Consider the following 17,738-nt stretch of genomic DNA (forward strand, 5'->3'; position numbering starts at 1 on the left):
ACCACTCCCCCACCACACCCACCACTCCCCCACCACACACACCACTCCCCCACCACACACACCACTCCCCCACACGCACCACTCCCCCACACGCACCACTCCCTCACTCACCCACCACACACATCGCTCCCCCACCACTCCCCACACATCCCTGACCAAGATGGCCGTCGCGCCTTCCAGACTCCGCCCCCTCCACCACCACCGCAGCAGCAGCAGCAGCCACCGCCGTTGCCGTGGAGACGCGGCGAGCCCAGTCCGAACTGGTTGGAGCCGGTTCCTCCACACTGGGGGCCGAGCCGCGTTGGAGAAGTGGCGCCGCGCGTGTTGCCGCCGCCGCCTTGCGTGAGGGGAGAGAGAGACAGACAGACAGACGCTGGCTTACACGAGGGAAGACGAGGAGGAGGAGGCTCTCTCCTCACCAGCAAAGCAGAGCTCACCACCGCTCACGGGGTCGACAACAACCCAGGGGTTAACAAAAACCACCAAGAGACACGGGGGTCAGAGAGACCCGGGCAGGTGCTGTTTGGATGCACTCCCCACGCGTGTAACCTGCACATTTTTTGTTTTATTCTCTCGCTCTTCTCACACTCTATCGCACTCTCATCGGAGTTGTTAACGCTCTTTCGTATTTCGTCGTTAAGTGGGGTGTTTTTTTTTGGCGCGAAGTCCGTGGTTGGTTTTGTTTGTTGAGCTGCGATTTTTGTGTTGAATCTGCTCTTAGTTTTCACGTGGTGAGTACAGTGGATTCTTCAGTCGCTGTTTTGGCAATGGTTTGTTGAGCTTTGGTGCAAGTGCCGTGTATCGTCGTCATACTAAGCACATCTTTATAAACGTCATGTTCTACGCAATAGGCTGCACGCCTTGTGGGGGGGGGTTGTTTGACCATACTTCACCGCGCTGGTACATGCGGGTTGGTGACGTCATCCAGCAGTGGATCGATAATAGGGCTATGCACTTACTAATACACGAGGCAGTGTAGTGGATTTATCTTTTTAAACCTTAATTCACCATGCTGGTTGGTGGAGGACTGACTGATATCACTCACCGTGGCAGGGAATCGAACTTGGACTTATATGAAATTTAGTTAAAGTTTGCGAACCACTCAGGCTTTCACTCCCAATCATTAATGTATCCATTTGTTAAGCATCATGAACGTCTTACTACTTCAACAACAACCACACTATACGAGTCGTGTATTGCACGGAAGTTTGAACGTCCACGTACATACATTTCAAATGTTGCACACCACGTTAACTTTTTTCACAAACTTACACATCCAACAGAAATATATACCACGATTGAAACTCTCATACACTGCATAGATGTACACGCAAAATAATATGCCTTGTGTAATATATTTGCATTAACATCTTACACGTAAGACCTACACGTGCGCTTTAGAGTCACTTCATACACGTGATATGACATAATGGAGCTTGGATAGTGGCTTTAATGTATGGATGTTCAGAGATTTTAATGCAAAACCACATTTTTCACATTGCAATTTCGTCACGGTAACTTTTACGTAATGTGAGTTCCACTAATAATCCTGACGCTAAACTGTAAGTGAACACATTAAGCATCTCACACTCCAAAAACAAGTTCTACACCACACATCCTAAACGATCACAGGACACATCGAATCGTACAAGGCACAATGATTACACAATATTATATCGTACACATCAAATATTGCACATGACGACGCATGAAACCACAACTGGGCCATGCTCATTTGATTTGTTCAATGACAGTGACACGTGTGGAGCACGTGTGCAGTACAGTACACTGCAAGCATCGCGTGTACACAATCATCGATTGTGCTGCAGTTCAATGCATAATAGTTGTGTGCTGTAGTTGAGTGCACAGGTAAGACGTGTATACACGTGTAATCAGTTGTGAGGTTTTTTTTTGTTCTAACCCGCAAACGTGTTCTTCAGTGATGTACAGTCTGGTGTTGTGATGTGCGATTTATACAATATAGGTTTGTGATGTATGCCGAGTGCGTGTAATTTATGCTTGCATGCGTGTGATGCATGTGTTGTGCTTGATTTGTTTGTATATAAGAGTGCGTGCGATTATGTACGTTGCATGTTTAGAATGCGTGGTGTGTAACGTGGTCTTTAATGTTGCGTGCTATGTGTTTTGCGTGCGTGTGTATGTGGTATGTGATTTGTGCGTGTATGGAAAGTTTGTGGATGTGTTGTGGGTGCGTTGTGTTGAATGTTAATGGTATGTGAGTGTTTTATAGTTCTTTAGTTGGTGTTAAACGTGTGGTGCATGTGTTGTGTTTGTTTACTGGTTTGTATGTATGAGTATATACAATTATTTTAATGTGTTGTATGTTTATAATGTGGGCTATGTGTGTATGATGTGTTTATATCCGTGTATGGAATGTATCTGGTGTCTGGAGTGTGTGTACAGTAGTTCATCATGTGGTACGTGTGTAATGTTTGCGTGTTGTGCTTGATTTGATTGTGGTATGTGTGATGTGAGTGGGAAGTGGAATGTGTTAGAAATGAGTAAATGTGTGTGATGTCTTTGTGCACATGTGTATTTACATGCTTTCTGTGTGTGTATACTGTACGTGTAAATATCACCACTGGGGAGACAAAGGCGGCCGGGCGTGGTGCTGGGCACCCACCCCCTCGTGTGCCGTGCCTGCCTTAATAGCTGCTACTCGCTAACAGCACTTGCCCCAACAGTCTGTTAAGGATAAACGCGGGAACTTTGTACGTGTAAAACGTGCTGTAATTTGCACGTGTTACAGTATTTGAATTCATTTCTGTGTCACGTGCACAGAGGGAGGGGACATGGGGGGGTCGGTTGGACCAATGCGCTGCTAGCTCCAGTTTCACCGTTCCTCATTCGTTCTTAAATCTCCAAGCTGCATCTTTGAGCATCACTTTAAACCCAAACTAAGAATGTTTTTGTTCTTTCTTAGACAACTAGCAGTAACGATTCGCCGTCACCGCGTTAGAGAATGGCACACGGAAGGAGATGGCGATATCAACTTGTGAAAGCTCGTCAAGTGACCACTAATCCACACTCAGTGGCACACTTTCTCATAGGCTCTGTGAAAGAGAGGTATTTAGCAGTCGAACCATATTTAACGTTTTAATGCTCATAGCTGGAATTTAGCAACGTTAAGCAAAAGCCCCAAAATAATATGCGATGGGGAGTTTTGTGTTTGAAATTATTGGTGACTAGAATTAGACAATCTTATTCACTCCCCTTGAGAACCTGGTTTGGTGTAAGACATGGCCAGGAATCAAACTCAGGTGGCCAGTTTCATAGCCCGATGCTTTAACCGCCGTGCCACCTTTCCGCATTGAAACCTGAGTTTTAACCCAGATTTTCAGCGGTGTCAGCGCAGCCAATCGGCCACGTCTGGGGATACCCCCCCCCCTCTTAACTATACAATACAGATAATGGGAAGAACGTGGATGAGATAAGTTGTGTGGATAGATTCAGGGGCTCTGATTAATCGCAGTTGTGGATAATAGAGCTGTGGATTAGAGGCGTTTCACTCAGTCGCATTTAAAGTAATGTGATACGTTAACCTAAATCCGTAAATCCTTTTCCACGGTCCAATTTTTCCTCCTGGAAGTTTCCCGAATTATATGATGGCATCACATCTGTCAACAGAAAGTCAAGAGACACGCTGTGTACGTCGTGAGCTACAGCTTGCTGATGCCACACGATCTGGCAGATATTGTTACAGTTTTATTAGCGTTGTTGTTTGGTGCATAGATTCTACTTGTTAATATGTTTAAGGACATTCGCAGTAACTGCGCATATGTATTACACCTAAATTGAGGGGGAGAGGAATCGGTGTTGTGATTCCCAGCCATGGATAATATGAGTGGTGAGTGATATCTGAACTGATCCTCTTCACCAGCATGGTGAGATATGAGCAGATAACCCCCATGGTTGATATTGGATTGACATTTTACAATTGGTTTGATACTGCACAAAGCGCCAGGCCTAATCACCTTTTTAGCATTCAATGCTTTTACACAGACGAAGGCACCTGTAGGATTCGTATGATAAAATGTAACTAAGAAAACCAGTGTAAAATAGGGTATAGCCGTGGGAATCCACCTAGTTTCCTCTTAAGACTATAACAAAAACCCCATTAAAGAGATAATTTGAATTAAGTTACACTGACGCCTTGTTTTTTTATTTAAATGTTTTCACTTCATCTTTACACCCCCGTGTGAGCCCCATTGAGACATGCCTGGTATCTCTCACAGGGTTACCTGAGGTCACGTTAGTGTTGGAGTCTGCCGCAATGTGTTATTGTCCATCAAGATGTGTAGTGCGATTGGTGTTTTTTTGGAAAAGAGATCATTTTGACCTGCATCTGGAGCATGATCAGCAATAACCAATGTTGATTATTTCATCAGCTTGTTTTTATTGTGAATTACTTAATAATACACTTCCAATCAGCACTAAGCCTGTAGCTGTAATGCCGGTTAAATTAATTTTGTATTTCTCTCAATTTCAATAGATTAATTAGTCTTGGCTAGTAATAATTAGTGCTGCTTGGTAGCGTATCATTAAGGAACTAACATTTTGCCTGTCCAAGGACGGGTGTATTTCAGTAAATCTAAAACTTGCAAGCGAAAAGCAGACCGCGACGTGATATTCATTGCATCAATTCGCGTGCAATTTGTAAGGCCGTGGTGACATCCCTTGTTCATCATGACGTCCTTTTTACTTCTATGTCTCAATAGCGTTACGGAGATGGCGTCACGTGAGGGTTCTGCCTTTGTAGTGAGGGTTGTAAGTTTATGCTGAGGAGTGGGGAGGAGGTGCCTCGCCCCCCCATGTGGAGTGACGTCACCCGCTAATTAATGTGGGGGGTGGGTGTCCATTTGGAAGACGTCACCTGTTCATGATTATTCATGTGGGGGGCTGTTCGATGTGGCGTGACGTCACGCGGGGGGCTGTTCGATGTGGTGTGACGTCAGGCGCGGGACACACAGACATTCTTCCAATTGTATTCCTTGCCAAGGCATCATATACTGATTCACTGTGATTAACCCATCTGTTCCAGATTAACATAATTAATTATAAGATTACAATAACCCACCCCACTGCCCACAACACCTGAAAGGCTCGCAGTGATGACGTAATCTTTCTCTATTTAAGAACGGAAGCAGGAAGCTCTCATCGAGCATCGTTGGGCAATATCGCACAATGATTCTGGATTTTATTACCAGTGAAACGTCATACTTAAATTGCCAATGTTGTGGGTTTACTCTCCAACACACCAGTGGGCTGAAGTAGTTACTAATTGGCACATTTTGTTTACATGACAAACCTTACTAATTGGCTGTGTCGGGTGGTGGTGGGTTAACGACACATATTTACGCCATTCAACCCATAAAAACGTGATTATGCACAGTGGGATATTGAGGCAGTAGCAGAAATTCCATATTCTCATATGGGGGCAGTCTTGCAAAATGAAGACCACTCTTGACTTTGCACGGAGTGTTTTTAGGAGCACTGTAGGGAACAGTTTTTACCTCACAAGGGGCTTTATGGTTTAATATTAACAAAGTGGTACTCATTCAATTCAATGTGATGATGCCCTATAGGTGAGCAATAATTTGTTCCAGCCAGTCTGAAGGAAAGGGAGCAACCCCCATTATTGCTTGATGTATTTTTATTTATTTAAATTAGGTTGCCCAGGAAAGCCACGTTGAGACTCATGACTCATTCAGCAGAGCCATCCTGCTTTGTTTGACCACATTTTGAATGAGCATTTGCGTGCGAAGTTAACACTTAAAACTCTGCAAGGATAGGTTCCCAGATAGGTTCTAATTCACAGACGGATACAACCCAGTGAATGGACCAAATCTATCTCTGGAGCAAACCTATATGGCTCTCCTGCCATCACCTGATCTCACAGCCCTCTCTATGCCAAATGCCTACAAGACCTGGCATGAACCGGTAGTTGTGGTCACCCATCCAGACACTAACCAGGCGCGGCCTTCCTTAATTGGTCTAGATCCGACGAGATTGGACACAGTAAATGAATGGCGACTTGGTCAGAGAAAAAATAACATCAGCAATGCTGATGTAAAATTACGATAAAGGTACTTTGGTTAATTCCATGCATTCTTAGATTTCAAATTTGATTTATTTCAATAAGAAGGGCCTAATAAGCTGGTAGATTGTATTTCATGGGCATCCTGCAACAGTACAGATGTTGTACAGTACAGGTTAAGAAAGAACAACAACACCATTTCATTGACATGTAACCTTTTATCGTAATTCTGGTTCCATTGATACCACATTTTCCAATATCTTCTTATTTATGGAGGAGTAAACGTGAGCACGCCGATACACGTCTTGCTCATTATGCTCACATATTTCACATGATGTATCAAAAGGATGAGTCGCGCATTGGCTCTGGGGTTTTTTGCATGTCAGTGGCTGAGTTAGCTTCACTTGAATTCCCCCACGGATTTTACGAGGATAAGTGGTGACTGGACATTTGCGAGACTGGACGTCTGCGAGACTGGCCGTCTTGTGAAAAAGAGCTTTATAGCTCATCAGATTCTTCCAGTATGAATACATTTTGTCATCATCATAAATGTTGTCCCTGTTGCACCGTTGTACGCATGATCTCAAATAATGAACCCTTAATAGGCCTGCTTTGTCATATTGCCGCAATGGCGTAATGATTCCACACGGTGCTTATGTATTGTAGGCCGTGGAAGTGTTTTGTTTCATGCTTTTTGCATCCCAAGTTGATGCTCGCCGGTCTTACAGGATGTACAAATGTGAGATAAGGATGCTTCTTTTTTATGTATGATGCAGTAAGTATCACCTTAAATATATCTAAAGGAGACCATCGATTATCCTGCGGCTTCGGGAGGGGAAGAGGCGCCAGATAATCACATCATCATTTAAAATATCTTATTTTTGCACATTCGTGTAGGACATGTTTTTATTTTTTTGTTTACTCGTTAGAATTTGCATAAATAAACATACAAATAGACATAATTAAATATGCTCCTCTTAAAGGTAACTTTACTGTACTTACCACTCCAATCTCGAAGACTCTTAATGGCGTGATGCATATACTTGCAGCATTTTCATTGTTTCAGTTGTATGTAGTGTACACTGTACTCTGCTTGAAATCAAGCATTGCTACTTTTGTTGTCATGCACATGGTGCCGATTGCTGGACTGGTTACAGCCTTTGGAAGGGTTTCGCCGGATCGACCCGGGACTACCGGGTATTGTTTGAAGCCGGATAATCAATGATAAACTGTATCTATATCCAAATTTGAATGCTGCGTGACAGCTTTAAGCGAGGGCCTCACATTGCTTTGAATTCCCGAAGTTCGCAAAGTGTTGATTTGATCCTTACGAGCTACTCTTATAACCCGTGGCACACCACGGGAAGCAGCGCAGAGTAAATATATATATGTTATTTGTGGGAAAAGAAAAGGGGAATGGGAAGAGCGAGAATAGGAAACGGATAGAAAACAAACTGCAGAAATGATACCCAAAGCAGCAGTGGCTGCTTTCACAGAGGGTGGAGAGAGGGCAGAGGCAATCACGTGACCTTTGGCCACATAAATGTCACGTGATTCACCGGGAGTCTTGAGCTGATTTAGATGAACATTAGTACAGAGCGGTTACTGTAATAAACATTTGAATCCCACAATTTAATCGATGTTAATTTCTCTAGGAATTGTCTTCAATGAATTGGTTCTATAACTGGATTCACGTGCCATCTAGTGGCAATTGTTGAATTCGCCACTTGAACGCCATTAGAATGGAGACTCAGGAATCACGCTGAAGTGAGCGGAGATGCTCTGGATGGTTCCTTGGCTGTCAGAAGAATCGCATTTCATTTCAATAACCTTTATGTATCTCCATTCCAACAAATGGGTTTATATAACAGCCTAAGTATTGTTAATGTTTTTGTTTGCAATGAATAAGGGCCGTTGCCTTAAACGTTGACTCTTAATATATTTTCCCATTTAAGGCAGTTATATTGATGAATGTGTTAAGTTTGATTTTTGCTGGTGCATCACTGGCAACGCAGCATCACCATCAAGTATTGTTCAAGAGAATGCTATTCATTTAATGGAGACACATTATTTGGCTGTCAAAGAATCCCAATTGAAGTGAAAGGTGATTTTGATTTGAAGCGTTTGTGACTGCAGGAATCCATACTGTTTGGTTCTTTCGGTAAAGTCACGTAGGTAGAAAAATAATAGATCACGACGTTTCGATCGCAACACAAGCAATCATCATCACAATTGCTACGTGACTTTACCGAATGAACCAAAGAGTATAAAAGGTGATTTTTGATAGCCTAGGAATGATAAATATTATTAATTTCAATAGTGATTACTGGATCTCTATTCAAAAGAATGGGATTCTAGTGTTGATTCCCATGTATTGTTACTAGAAGGCACACTCTGGAAATTCCCCAGAGAATATAATGGTGAATTCTTAATTAAACAGACCCCCCTGATCTCATTATGATTTGCATGCGATTCCAGTAATCTCACCTGCATAGTGGACTCGGGATAGTGGGAATTACCCACCACTCTTACACATGTCAGACTTGGACTTGTCACATCCTTAAAGCGAGCATTCATTTAACTACTTTGGGTAATTTGCTTTGTGGTGTGAAGCTCATGAAAGTGAAATAGAAAATATGGTCTTTGAATCTCTTGCAGCACTCTTCTCAATGGGAACCCCTGGGCCAGGGGTGGAGATGGTGGGCACCGCGGTAGCAAGATGTTAACTACCTTGCCTGGTATACAGGACGTCGTGGGTTTGATCCCGACTCCCCTTGACACCTGCTGTATATTTGGAGATTGCGTGTCTCTCTCTCTCCCCGTGGTCGCATGGATTTTTCTCCGGGTCCTTCAGTTTTTCCCTCCAAATTTAGAATAACTTCACGTGTTTTGAGTATTTGACTGCAATCATTTTTCACGTGATAAGCCACTGTGTTGAGCTATCACTTCTGAAAAAAAGCTGCATAGCTCAGTGGGCTTTACTTGGTAAAAGAAAAATAGTATGGCAGGAGCCAGTTGCCTGTGTATATCTACCACCACTGACTTCTCATAAAGCATTCTGCTCAATCCTGACCAGGATTTAAACTTGTAACTCTGATCATTACCCAGGCAGGCTCTGTGCAGGACGCGGCATGCACTTGGTGATGATCCAGAACATTGTCAGGCGTGGGCTTGAATCAATCCATCGGACCCTTGCAGTGGTGTCACCTTAATCGGTTGAGTATATTGACTACTCGGCTATTCGATCCACAGTTGAATCCATTCAATAGCACACACTTAGCCCTGTTGTCTTTGCTACTGGCTGTTTGTCACAAACAGTTGAAACACATGGCTATATTTTGAGATTGTTTTGTTTAGATATAGTTCAGGGTTCTTGCACCCACACTATTTATAAACGTGCCAAAGTGGGCCAAAGTAAATAATCCTGAGCATTTATGTCGACTATTTTCTGCACGTCCTACTGCAGAAAACTATAAATTCACTCGGTGTGGCTTACCATCGTCGAGATTTGTTCAATTTTTATGGCTCTATTTTAACACTTGGCAATGATTCTGGCTCAGCCTATTAATGCTCGGCCTGATCGTAGATGTCAACCGTGATTAATTTTGTTCTCACGTTTTGATTTCTTGAGTAATTCCCAGCTGTGGTATAAACTCTTGGATGTTAATTCCCTGTGGACGAAAATAGCTGACAGTAATGATTCACCCCCTTCTGCGATTGTGTGAATTGTTGCTTCTGGGTTACGATTCTATTTCTCAATCTATTTTATTTACCATTGTGGTGCAAGTGAGATTTACAATGGCATAAAAATATATTATTTAAATTTGTCTTTTACCAGGTCAGGACCATTGAGCTATGTAGCTATTTTTCAGAAGCGACCTGGCCACAGATGACAGCTCGACGAAGTGGCTTATCATCACGTGGGAATGTATAGCAGCCAAATACTCTAAACGCATGTTGATTGTAAATGTGGAGGGAAAAACCGGATGACCCAAGAGAGAAACCATGCGGCCACAGGGAGACCCTGCTAACTCCAAATGTTTAGGTTGACCTGTATGTTGAACTTATTTTGCACTGTACGTAGCAAACTGTGCTAATTGGAGGTACGATGGCCTAGGAAAGGCCAAGGACCTGTTTAGATATTCGTCACTGATGTTGACCATGACAGAGAATGGAACTTGGACCACAAATGATCACTAAACGAAGTGGCTTATCATGTGTAAATGTCAGGAAGCCAAATAACGCGTGATGTTGATTCTAAATGTGGAGGGAAAAACCAAAGGACCTGCAAAAAAATCCAAGCGACCACAGAGAGAGAAAGACACAAACTCTGAATATACAGCAGGCATCAGGGTCAGGATCGAACCCACGACCTCCAGTATACCAGGCGAGGTAATTAATTGGAAATAATGGTTTATATATATTTGAATCATTGTTGATTTGCTGTTGTGACCTGGATCGCAAACGTGGTCATTGACAAAGAAAATTTAACAATAATTGTAAAGTGCACAAAGAAGCGTGGGGAAGTGCATGCTGGGAATTACACCGAGAGGCAGGAATGTATTAGAGAATAAACAAGTTAGAGATGAAAGTTGACTTCAGGAATGTAATTTGACTTGGGCAGGGCACATCGCTATAAGTGATGAGGGCCAGCCAATGGTCGAGACTAACTTTGCCAGAGAACCCACCCGAGATCACGGGATGGAGCGATGAATCCGCTCGTTAAGGGGTGCCAGCTGGATTGTTGCGTCACAGACCAAGAGGTAACTTGTGGAGGCCTTCATCCAGCAGTGCATTGGTTGTGGCTGATTGTGAAGAAACTAGGCCTTGGTATCGATTTTAATCGAATGAACGTTACATTCGTCATGGCCAAGCGTGGCTTGCGCAAACATTGGGCCAGGATTCCTCGCGAGAGGCAGGCATTCATTTGACCGCTATAGTTGTGGTCACGGCTAGTCGCCGGCCAGTGGTTGGCAGGACCGTTTGGACCATTTTAAAATAACCCTTTGGCTTACAGGTCGCGACGCACTGCGACTGTACACTCTTGCCGCATGGACGTGGCTATTGTTAGGCGCCAACCAAAATAGTCGTCGCCCCGTGAGAGTTTACCTCGTTCACCTAGACTTCTCCCCCCCCTCCCCCCCAACATGTGCCAGAGTGCCAACGGCCAGAGGGGAGGGGAAAGTTTTTTCTCCGGTCATTTTGCCACGGCGCGTCAGCAATTTGCCTTTGTGGCACTTTGCACCCTTTGTGTGTTGTGCGGCCGGGAACGAAAATTTGTCTGCGCGTTTTTTTTATTTGTGCCCCGGACAAAGGCTCGTTTTTAGTGCAAAAATAACAGCGTAACATCTGTCGAACGCATTCTTTAGCTCCATTGTCCGCGGCATTGCAGAGACGCTTGCCCTATATGACTCCCGTTAGAGCTATTAAAATACAGAGGACAACCCCCTGGCAATAATTGGCTACTTGGCTTTTAACTCAGCTCACCTTCCTGCAGGCTGTCACTTATTGTGCATTGCCATTGCGCATATGAAGCATGTTTCGTTACTTTCAAGTCTCAACATATTCCTCTTCAAAACCCTTGCCTTCGGGAACCCCTTTCATTGCTTCCCTTCTTTCCTTCCCTCTCGCTCGTTCCCTCACGATCTCTGCCGATGTTTCGTACGTAATGCTGTGTGGCTCTAAGACGTTTGTATGTACGTATGTATATATGTCGAATTTCTTTCGCACCATACGTAGCCAACCGTGACATGGGGGCATTAGAAAGTTTATGTTATTGAACCAGAAGAATTGTGGCCAGAATGCAGTATGATGACCCTATCAGATTTGTGCTTTTAAATAAGACCAAGTTCTGTGTTTCTTGTGTTCCTTGAAACTAGATTTATCCTAATTGTGGATTGGTAAAATGGTCAAACTGCATTTATTTGGTGGATTTGTCAAATATAGCAATTAACTTAAGCCCCTGTTCTTGTTATGATGTTAATGTGCATCTGGTAAAAATGCAGTTGCACTGTCGAGGAAAAGTAAGAGGAACCAACGCAGCTATTTTTCCTTTGCCTGCTTATTTAGAACTCGAGAACCACAGTATGGGGTGATGTATTACGGGGGGTGGGTGGATATGGTGGCGGGTGGGTAGAAGGGAACTTTGAGTGAGCTTTATACCATGGATCTTTGGCACAGATAACTTATATGAAGCCCTATAATGTATCATAAAATAAGCCTTACATTTATATGGAAATCGAATTGATCACAAGTGTTTGTGGTTTGTTTAAACACTATCGTTTACCCAGGTGATCGTACATTGAAATTAGTGTCCTATAGAGCGCTTGCAATACTTACAGGAACTCGGAGACTTTAGAATGATGTCACAGGGTCTAAATGTCCACTTCTCAGCATTGGAATGTGGCACACTTTCGTCGCAACTATCCATAAACTGGCATGGGGATTGAACTGCGACTTCCAAGTTGACCGGCACAGTGCCAAGTTAACTGATGTCTGCCCTGCCAAACATTTCGTACACCGGTGTGCTGTGACTGGCTGCTGCTGTCCTGTTCATTTAATTTTCCCCTCAATGTGACCTCTGCCGTTTTTGTTGATGCTTTCCCTCACGCGGTTCTTTAGAAATATGTTTTATTAATATGTTATTCTCCGAAGCATTTACTTGGCAAATCAAAACAGTAACGTGGGCTCTCTTTTAGAACTGCTTGTTTACAGTGATGTACTGCCAAAAAATGCTCTTCATGACATCGTTATTTAAAAACAATAGCGAAAAAACACATTAGCCTGAGTCGCAAATGCTATTGCCACTCAGGTTGTTGCTTTTTCCTGCTTTTGAGTTGACGTGAGTGACCTCGTATAGCCCCGCATAACCAGGTAAAACCAGCTGTTGCTTTATATATAAAAAAAAATTCCACGCTCAGCCAATAGTTACGCAACATAACTTGTCAACAAGATTAAAAATTGTCGCCAGCAATGAAATTTCACGTGTAGTACCTTATAGGGCCCTCCTTTTGAACTCTGGGCCAAGAGTATTATTCTTGTACACACTATTGATAGGAACAATAATGTAAAGCCCTCTTAACAATCCATTGCGAGATGAAGGCCTCTTCATAATGGGGGGTTGCCCATAATTCGCCATGCTGTAACGGTGGGTTTGTTGGTAACCCAAAAGGGAAATGCAAAATAACGAGCAATTTAAAAATTTGTTTCAAAGTCATAAAAGCACCCTTTGGAATGTAACATGAGTTTCAGTTTTATATAGTTTTGCAATTCATGGAAGTTCCCACACTCAGGCATCCAAGTCACACCCGTGGTCAAGGAACAAAGTTCTAAGTATTTGAACCACCATCATCAGCCATGGTCAATCCACTGCTGGATTAAAGCCTGGCCAAACCACCACCTCCAGTTACTGCGATGTGATAATAATCTACCGAGTAGCTGTTCACGATGTGATTTGTTTGAGCCGTCAGCTGGTAATAAAAAGAGCAGATAGGCATTGTAATAACTGTGTTGAATGTAGTGACACCCCGATGGACAAACTTATCATAGAAATGTCTCATGAGAGGCAACGAAGCAGGTTGTAACAAGGAGGTGACGGAATGGGATTTCACGCAGCGAGCTGGGTTGCAACTAAGCAGAACGTCAACTTCATCTAGCAGTGAATTGATTTGGGAGCGATGGCAAACATTAAACTCACGAATGCAATTTTGTGTAACAGTGTCGCACATCCTGGTTCTGTGTCTCATTACCACAATGTAATTGAGTCTGATGTGTGTCATATGGTCTCCATAACTCAATGGCAGAGGGGTTGGGTGTTACTAGAAATGGTTTCAGCCTTGAGAGGTGCCCTGTCGCTCTCATCTTAATGTGCTGCACGTTTGGAAGCACTGACGTGGGCGCCCCTGTAAAGGAACTTTACTTTCAGGATCAGTCCTCATACGGTACCCCCCTCCCTTCTCTCACCGCACTGCTCTCCCTCCCCGCACCCTCGGGCAGCCCAGGACTTCATTATAATTAATAGTGACAGAAGGGAGAACCACTCCCTAGGGAGGAGGGGTGGGCTTGGTATGGAAAAGTACAAGCTGCTCGCTGTGAGCACAAAGCAGTGGTTGTCAACTTCTTTGGTATGGCAGCCCCTCAATAAGGACCCCCCCCACCATAAAAAAACACAACTAAGCTTACTAAGGGCCGCAGTGCACTGAGAGATCACATGTCCACGCCTCTCGCGAATGCAGGGTTAGCAAGACATTTGTTTCACGTTGTGTGTGTGTCGGGTACTCATTTTTTTTACTGGTTGTGGATTGGATTGACTGTGAGCTGATTTAACCCCAGAGAGGGAATTTAACTTGAAAAATCAGTACAGTGTACAGATGAAAAGTTTTTTAATTCAAGAGTTGAGAGTCAAATTTCAGTACAATTTTAGCTTTGCTTTAGTACCAACAAACGTTTCATATTGGCTCAAGGGAAATAAATACGATATTTGTTTTCCATGTTTTGACAAACAGTGTTCGCTGTTGATTTCTATTGACCAAAAAAAAAGTTATTTTATGTAATCATAATCATGCCACTGGCACCGTTCCGTATGTCACGAGGGCAATCATAAATAGAGCACGGGAAGAGGTCTTGACATGGTCGCCGGGTGCCTAATTCTCATGTTGAGGGCACCACACCAACATTACTGAGATTCTGGCATCAAATGCCAGGCTCCTACCCAGAACAATAACAGGTTCTTGTCTGCAGTTTTGAGCTCAAAGGGCCTCGTAGCCCAGTCACCAATGACCACGCACACAAAAATCACGTGCACGTGTTTTGTTATTTCACGTGTGCAAGTTTTGGCTCAATCCTTTGCATAGCTCAGAAGTGAGATCTCTTTTTTTTTAACTCGTGTTGATTTTAAGCCAGCGGTTTTTTTTGTCAAGGTTGTATGCACTTTTTACCTGAGTGTTTCAGTGTTGTTAATGCCAGCAGGTAACCATCCAGTAGTGCTGCTGGCGTTCAGGGAAGAGGCGGTCTTGAGCAAAATATATCAACAAAGTAATCTTAACAGCAGCTAATTACAGTTATTGCTAATGCCTAAATGAATTTTCACTTTTTTGTTATCAGCACCGTGGATGTGCTTTGCTTGTTTATAATACCGGCAGGGTTTACTTTGCATTAAACAAGGCTCTCCGGTAATGCAGAACTCGTTTCTAAAAAGGTTTCTTTTTATATTATCTTATCTTAACGTAATTTGATTAATGCACTTTACGAAGAATTAACAACGGTACAACAACAACAACAGCGTGTGTGAATGTAATGGGGGAGATGAGGTGATTGAAATAGATGAGAGGGAAGCAATGGGGGCACATCTGTGACGCTTGAATTCGGTGAAAGCGAAATTGATAGTAAATGATGATGAACGGATTGAATGAATGGGGAATAAATGATAGCCTTATAATGAGCATATGAAGAGGGAAAAGTAACGGTGGCGGTTATGAGGGGGAGATTAAGTGGTCGTGGGGTGAGCTAGGGAAAATAAGTTGAGTTTTTAGCGAGGAGCGGAAACTAGTCAGTGAAGGTGACTGCTTAATATGAAGCGGAAGTTTGTTCCAGTGAAGGGAGGCAAGAAAAGGAAAATCGCTTTATTATCTCAATTTTTTAAATGTTTTCTCACCAAAAATACTGCCTTTGTGCCGCCATCGGTGAACGAGGGAGTTTTTGGGGATGCCCATCGAATTCGAAACGTTACATTTATATTTCGATTTAAAGCTTTCGTGACTGCAGGGATTCATCTTCTTGGTTCTTTCGGTAAAGTCACGTAGACGCTGTCTTTCCGACAGACCTGTTTTTCACCTGAGGACGGCTGCTTTCGTTGTGGCCGAAACGTTGTAAGAATTGTATTTTATTATGTTTTATTTTTATCATTTTATTATTTCCCTTCTATGTGACTTTACCGAAAGAACCAGGAAGATGAGTTACATTTGTACTCAATTGCCCCATTTACCAGGGGAGGCTCACCCTTGTGGTTTGGCCTGACCAGTTTGTATTGTCATTCTTCCGGATGGTTGGGACGTTGGCGCATTGTGTGCACACAACAAGCACGTTGGTGGAAATGGTACCCCCTGTCTACAACGGAGCCTGATGGGCTTGGCAACAATAAACATGGTGCTAAAAATAGCGCTCCTCACCGCTCCACCCATGACCCCCCACCCCCGTGTGTGTGCGTGTACACAAGTGCATGTGGGGAGCGGTAGTGTAGCGGTTAGCGCGCTGCGCTACGAACCCGGTGACCCGAGTTCGATTCCCGCTCATGGCCAACACCGCTGACGATTGCTCGAACTGTTCCTGGGCCTCCCTGAGGTCGACTCAGCCTTAAATGAGTACCTGGTGTGGTGTGTAATCATCGCCACTGGGGAGACAAAGGCGTCCGGGTGTGGTGCTGACCACTAAACCCATTGTGTTTTGTGCCGGCCTTCACAAGTGCTCACTCACAGCACTTGCCCTAACAGTCTGTTAAAGGCTGTATCGGGGATCTTTATACACAAGTGCATTTGCTGTGCGGTGGCAATTGTATATTGGTTATCAGTGCAGCAATACCATCTCGACGACCCAAGTTCCATTCTCTGTCATGGTCAACATCAGTGACGAATATCTAAACAGGATATTGGCCTTTCCTAGGCTGTTGCACCTCCGATTAGCATGGTTGGCTACGTCCAGTTCAAAAGAAGTTCAACATACAGGTCTTCCTGTATATGTGGAGTTAGCAGGGTCTCCCCGTGGTCGCGTGGATTTTTCTCTGGGTCCTCCGGTTTTTCCCTCCACATTTAGAATCGACATGCGTTTAGAGTATTTGGCTGCAATACATTTTCACGTGATAAGCCACTTAGTTCAGCTATCATTTATGGCCAGGTCGCTTCTGAAAAAGAGCTATGAAGCTCAGTGGGCCTTACCTGGTAAGATAAAAAAAAAATAGTTTCGAATGAAAAATATTTTGAATTTACGTGCTGATCCTCTGTGCGCTCTCTGTCATTGCAGTAGACGAGCTTGATGCCGGCCATAATGACCATGTTGGGAGACCACACAGCACGTCAGCTGCTCGACTTCAGCCAGCGGCTCGACATCAACCTCCTGGACAGCGTGGTGAGCTGGCTGTACCAGGGCGAGGGCCCGCAGGTGAGTCACCAGCACCGTGGCGTCGTGCAGGAGGATGCAGCGGCAGAGAGCGCAGCAGCAGCAGCAGCGTTGGCTAAACACATTGACACCTTCCGAGCATTAGGTTGCATTTGCGTCTGGAAGAAAGTTTCCCGTGCGCCTCAAAAACCAAACGTGAACTTGATGCGTGTAACGTGCTGTGAGAGGGAGGTGGCCAGGTGAGGTTCAAAGCGCTTAGCCAGCACTGCTTGGGTTTGAATTCAGGCAACGTCCTGCGATGAATTCAAGGTTACCAAGTGGAGCGAGATGATGATCTCAGTCTGGTCACCAATATTAAATAAACCCATAACATCAATCACTGAAAATTAAAAATATAGATTTAACTCATGCAATAAACATTACTTGAGTTAAATTTCGAAATAGTTCCGTGATATCTGCTTCTGTGGGCCATTCTCTAATGCGAAGGATTGCACTGCTTTGTGAGATTCATATCCATGCCATTCGTACCGCGAGATGTACTGCATCATGGTGGTGTAGGCATATTACCATA

At 43.8% G+C, this 17,738-nt stretch overlaps 1 protein-coding gene across 3 annotated transcripts in view; it reads left to right on the forward strand.

Annotated features, from left to right (window-relative positions):
- The first annotated feature begins 280 nt into the window (after positions 1-280).
- LOC144949105 (exportin-1-like) overlaps positions 281-17,738 on the forward strand; it is a 65,895-nt gene continuing 48,437 nt past the window's right edge. The window contains exons 1-2 of one of the 3 annotated variants that reach the window (XM_078878949.1): positions 281-516; positions 17,075-17,209. In XM_078878949.1, the coding sequence (XP_078735075.1) occupies positions 17,084-17,209 (126 nt within the window). In that variant the 5' untranslated portion in view covers positions 281-516; positions 17,075-17,083. Of the gene's footprint in view, positions 517-9,228; positions 9,274-17,071; positions 17,210-17,738 lie in introns of those variants that run through there. The other 2 variants (XM_078878947.1, XM_078878948.1) reach the window with 2 other exon arrangements.

This window comes from Lampetra fluviatilis, chromosome 52 (genome assembly GCF_964198595.1).
Source record: "Lampetra fluviatilis chromosome 52, kcLamFluv1.1, whole genome shotgun sequence".
Lineage (NCBI taxonomy): Eukaryota > Metazoa > Chordata > Hyperoartia > Petromyzontiformes > Petromyzontidae > Lampetra > Lampetra fluviatilis.